Below are 5464 nucleotides of genomic sequence, written 5' to 3'. Positions count from 1 at the left end.
TCAGCTTGACCATGGAAGTAAAATGGTTAAATGGTTTAAGAAATGGGTAAATTTGCCTTTTTTTTCCCTCTTTCACCCTGATGCATGGATTAATTTTCTAAAATTCCTTCCTATAAAATAGTCATTGATTTCCTACAGCCTATAAAATAAAGGCATTACTCAAGTAATATTTTTAGAGTATCTACTATATGCTAGGAATTAAGAGCTCACTGTAAAAAGGTAAGAAATATGGAAAAAAGATAAAATCCTTTGCCTTCAAGGAGCTCACAATCTAGAAGGGAAAATAGCATACCAACATAATGTGGCAAGTGTATGTTATTAGAGTATGCAATGGTCAGTAGTAGCATAAAATGCAAAAGAGTGAGCAATTCCACATGGAGGTATTGAAGAGAAGTGTATAGATTTGACTGTGTCTGGAAGTATATATAAGCTTTTTCCATGCAAACAAATGAAAGAAGGCCTTCTAGGCCAAGACAACAACATTGTGCAAAGGTTCTAATACCTAGGTAAACATTGCTTATTTAGGGAACTACAAGTTATTGGACATTGGAGAAGAGGGTATAAATGGTATTAGGTGATATACACAAAAGAGTCTAAAATTTGACCTGAAGGTTATGGTAAGCCATTAAAGAGATTTAAACAGGATAATAACAAAGATCATGTTTGTGTTTTGGAAAAAAGCAGAAATGAAAGAGAGAACAATTGGGACATTATTACAATAGGTAAGATATGATGAAGCCCTCAATTTAAACAATAGCAATGACATTTGTAGTGCTAGAGTTAGGACAGACAAAAGATGACTCCTTACCAAGAAATGAAAGGCCCTGCAAAATGCAGTCTTGATCTATCAGAGTTCCTGGCACATAGGAGATACCCAATACACTCAATAAATAATTGTTGAATAAATAACTAAATAAAGTTACTTTCTGTATCTGTTATCTATTGCTTCATAAGAAATCATTCCAAAACTTAGTAGCTTAAAACTACAAAGTTTACTACTTTCCACAATTTTGTTGTTTAGCTGGATGGTGCTCATGTTGATTTTTGCCTGAGTTCATACATATGACTGCATTCAGCCTGCTTGTCAACTGGAGATGGATTCTTCCAGAGACTCATATCTTCACATGGTCTCTCTCTTTTCATGGGATCTCTCTGCATGTGCAATGTGTGTGTGTGTGTGTGTGTGTGTGTGTGTGTGTGTGTCCTTGTCTCTCTCTGGGATATGAGACATGTGGTCTCTCTCTATGAATCTCCCTCCACATGGTCTCCCTCTCCATGGGCTCTCTCTCCACGTAGTCTCCCTTTCATTGGGATCTCTTTCCATGTTCCTACTCCTCCATGAGATCTCTAATGGCTAATCTGGGCTTCTTCATCCATGACAGCCTCAGGGCTCCAACCAGGCAAGTCTTGTGCATGAGTGCTTGTCCAGCCTCTATATATCACATGGTCAAGCCTCAACATGAGAGGAGATTATACAGAATGAGTCTTCCAGGAGGCATGACTCCTTAGAAGCCATTATTACAGCAGCCACACATCTCTATACTCAAGTATACTACTTCCCTCACAAGCACACAATATTCTAATTTATTGTTTTTCTCCTAGGTTCCCAGACATGTAATGAACTTTTATACCTCCTTAACTTTACCTAGGCTTCTCCTCTTATATTTCATAGTGCTCCCATCTGCCTTGGAATATTCTCTGCCTCAGATAGGAAGTACCTACTTTCAAAGTCAGCTACAACGGCTGAAAAGCCTGAAAATACAGGGGAGGAACAATCCTTTCCCTGAATCACTTTTCTCCTAACTTACAGTAGTAATCTCAATGTACCAGAATTATCTATTGACATGTCTTTCTCTAGCCAGCATTTGAGCATCTCAAAGGTAGTCACTATGTCTCATTCATCTTTGTGTATCCAATAGTTATCATCAATTATCCTCATTCTTGATGCAGAGTTGCTTCTCAAACATTTACTGGGTGAATGACTCTGTTCCTAACTTATATGCATAGGGTTATGAATCATTTTGTAGACTATGCACATCATTATGGAAATAATAGCCTAAAATAACTTAAATTATATATATTCAACAGATTTTACTCAGAAATAGAGACCTAAAAGATGTATTAGAACATTACATGCCTTCACATAAGCATGTAAAGAAGTGACAGTATTGTCTTAGTGGCTAACACGAAATTTCTCTTTAGAGAAGGAAATTCCTTGATAAGTCAATGCAAGACATATCAGTTCCAGGAATGAGATCTGGCTACCTTATAAAAGATGGACCATGGTCCCAAGAATACCATCAATGTGGAGGGTAACTCCAGCATCCTTGGCAGAACCAGCAAAATGATCCCTAACTAGACTGGTTTCTATAATGCTTACTTCTGAGATCCATATTTTGGGAAATAAAGAGGAGTTTCCGTTGAAAGGGGGAGATAATCCCTCAGATTTCACTTCTGAATCTACTTTGGAGACCCACCCTCTTAACCTCCAATAGGGTCCAATACCTTGGGTCAATCTATGCATGTGGTACTGTCAATCAAATGTGGTTCAAGGGCTTCCCTGGTGACGTGGTCGTTGGGGGTCGGCCTGCAGATGCGGGGAGCGCAGGTTCGTGCCCCGGTCCGGGAGGATCCCGCGTGCCGCGGAGCGGCTGGGCCCGTGAGCCGTGGCTGCTGGGCCTGCGCGTCCAGGGCCTGTGCTCCGCGGCGGGAGGGGCCACAGCAGTGAGAGGCCCGCGTACCGGAAAAAAAAAAAAAATGTGGTTCAAAGAGCACTCTAAATTATAAGCAATGTGACACAACTGTGAATTTCCAGAAACCCCAGTGAGTGACATAACAGCCTGCCCCATGGTCCTCCTAGGGGATGAAGTCCTTTTAACATCTGGAAATATGTACTAAAGGGCCTAACAATAATCCTAGCAGCTACTAGCAGCAGCTTCAGGTAACAATTAGGCACTGGTTTATTTATCATGCTGTGGCAGAGGCAGTAACACTCATCCAATATTCTATTTGCTCCCAACACTTCCTAACCTCTTTGCATCTTGATGAAGATATATGACTACTTCTGGCCAAAGACATGAGTGGAGAAAAGCCTGTGCATGATTCTCAAGTCTCTCTCTCTTCCCCTGCCATGATGTCTGAGTGGAGAGCTCTAATCCAAATGTTGCTGCTACAAGACTGCAGAGCCTACATCAATCCAGATGCAGAGCCCACTGTCAACCACAATAATATGTTTCAGGAGCAAGAAATAAACTTTTGTATGTTAAACCACAGATATTTGGATGTTGTTTATTACTGACAATGCAATTTAGCCTAATCTGGCTAATACATATTATTCAAATATAGGGGTTTTTTTTTCAGTTATCCTTAAATAATACTTCAACAGACATTTATTATCTACTATGTGCCAAGCACTCTACTGAATATTTAGGATATAACAGTTAACATATTTTTGGAGAAATTAGAACTTTATTATATTATAAACATTTCCAGAATATAAACTGATTTTGTATCAAGACTTCTTGAAACGTTTAAAACTGTATGTAACTTAAGCCTATTATAATGTATGTCATTTTCCACTTTCCAATCTAGAAAATATACTGCAAGTTAGATCTAACGAAGGAAAAGAAAATCAATCTAAACTGCTTCACAGAGAAAACTAATGAATATAAAAACACCCATCCCAAACTAAAACCCAATCAAGAAATAGATTCTGTAAAGCTATTAATTCTCCAATTTAAAATAAATGACCTCCCGAGGGAAAAATACTTCCACCATCATAGCAATTTGATGAATAAAAGCAGAGCCACCCTCATTAAGGGAGGTTACATTATGTATAAGAAAAATGTAGTAATGATTTTAGAAGAGAGGAAAAGTAATTTCCATGTTGGAGAGAAAGTACACTAAATGTTTTCTGTTCACTTAGCCTTTGTACCTGTTCACATGAAAAGAGCGATATGAACATGGACATCGTAAAACCAAGCTCCTCAACTATTTTTTCAATTTAACCTCAGGAGAACCAATGCAAGCGCTTCAAAATCCAAGGATAGACTGGTCCCAAAGCATCTCCTCTTCTTGTCCTTTCTTTCCCTTGTTCCCAAAGCATCTCCTCTTCTTGTCCTTTCTTTCCCTTGTTCCTTTTTCTCTTTTCTACGCTTACATTCCTCTTTCTTAGAGGCTACATCTTGGCTTTTTTTGTCCTTTCAGTTCTTAAGCTTTTCTGTACTGACTCTGACTGTTTCCACCTCTGTTTTGTTTCTTTGGATGCTCTTGTGTTTGTCTAAGTCTATTTCCTCATAAGCTTTCTTCATCTTATGCTTGGGCCGCTCCTCTTCTGGTTTATCCCAGCCTTCCTCTGGGTGTCTTTTTCTCTTCTGATGTATCTGTTTATAACTAGTTTGATGGGCACTGGTACTGTTTTCTAAGGAGAGATGCCTGTAAACTCCAGATTCTACACTGTATGAGCTACAGTTATACTCTTGTTGACTAAAGTTCAGGGCTACTGGTTTTCCTGAGAAACAGTCCCTGGTGAATTGACAGTTGCTCAGGGAGTCTAGTCTCAGCCTGCTGTCATAAGCTGGTAGCCACTGAGGTAACCGCTTCTCCACTGCTTGTGAAATATTGCATGGTCTTTGGTAGGTCTGGACGGGTTCATAAGGGAGTCTTTGATTAAACATTCTACACCTGGGTCTAGAATCAACCTCTTCTTTGTATCCACAGGTTTCCAAATAATCCTCTCTCATCTTTCTGAAACAAGTATTTGGCTCTAAGCCTCTGGTTTTCTGCACTTTGATATAATCTTCAAGTTCATCCTGAAAAGAGTCAGATGTCTTCTTTGAATGCTTCATTAGGTTGACAAGGGATTCTCCTTATCAGGTTGAGAACTTGATGGAGAAATTTGATCATATTCACCCATTAATTGCTTCAGTTTTTTAGCATGAACTTTCCCCAAATAGTGAGACTGTGCAACAACTGAAGAGCTAAAAACCATGATGCAGAGATTAAAAAATCTATTTTTTTGTCCAATACTCCACTCCCATTCACCTCATAATGTGAAATCCACTGCGATTCAAATTATGTCACTATTCCTTATAAGCCTTTTACAAAAGGTATCTGTATAAAGTTCAGTCTTTGCTCATTCAACGTGGTATCTTCTCTGAGGCAGGGGCAGCCGTCTACAACTACAGTCCCCCGCCCTGCCAACGTCGCCAGTCGGTGGGTAGGCCAAGGTGGTGGAGGCGGAGAGGCAGGGACAACCGTTGCCGCCACCGCTGCCTCAGCCACCGAGCAAGTGGGGTGGGAGCAGGAGGCGGAGACCGGACTTCCTGAGGGAAAGTTGCTACCACTACCAGGGGATGACTGGACAGCACCGCCGCCATGGCGGTGAGGTGCACTACTCCAGTTAACATTTTTTTTTTTTTTTTTTTGCGGTATGTGGGCCTCTCACTGTTGTGGCCTCTCCCGT

At 40.2% G+C, this 5464-nt stretch overlaps 1 protein-coding gene across 1 annotated transcript; it reads right to left on the bottom strand.

Moving 5' to 3' along the window:
* Positions 1-3998: 3998 nt before the first annotated feature.
* LOC113633251 (lysine-rich coiled-coil protein 1-like) lies at positions 3999-5194 on the bottom strand. The gene is given in 1 exon segment (XM_027131349.1): positions 3999-5194. A coding segment is annotated over 1 exon segment (849 nt). The 5' UTR covers positions 4848-5194.
* Positions 5195-5464: the final 270 nt, after the last annotated feature.

Source organism: Aethalodelphis obliquidens, unplaced genomic scaffold (assembly GCF_003676395.1).
Source record: "Aethalodelphis obliquidens isolate GAN/ISIS:26980383/991018 unplaced genomic scaffold, ASM367639v1 scaffold39, whole genome shotgun sequence".
In the NCBI taxonomy this organism is placed as follows: domain Eukaryota; kingdom Metazoa; phylum Chordata; class Mammalia; order Artiodactyla; family Delphinidae; genus Aethalodelphis; species Aethalodelphis obliquidens.
This window is presented reverse-complemented; position numbering and strand designations above follow the sequence as displayed.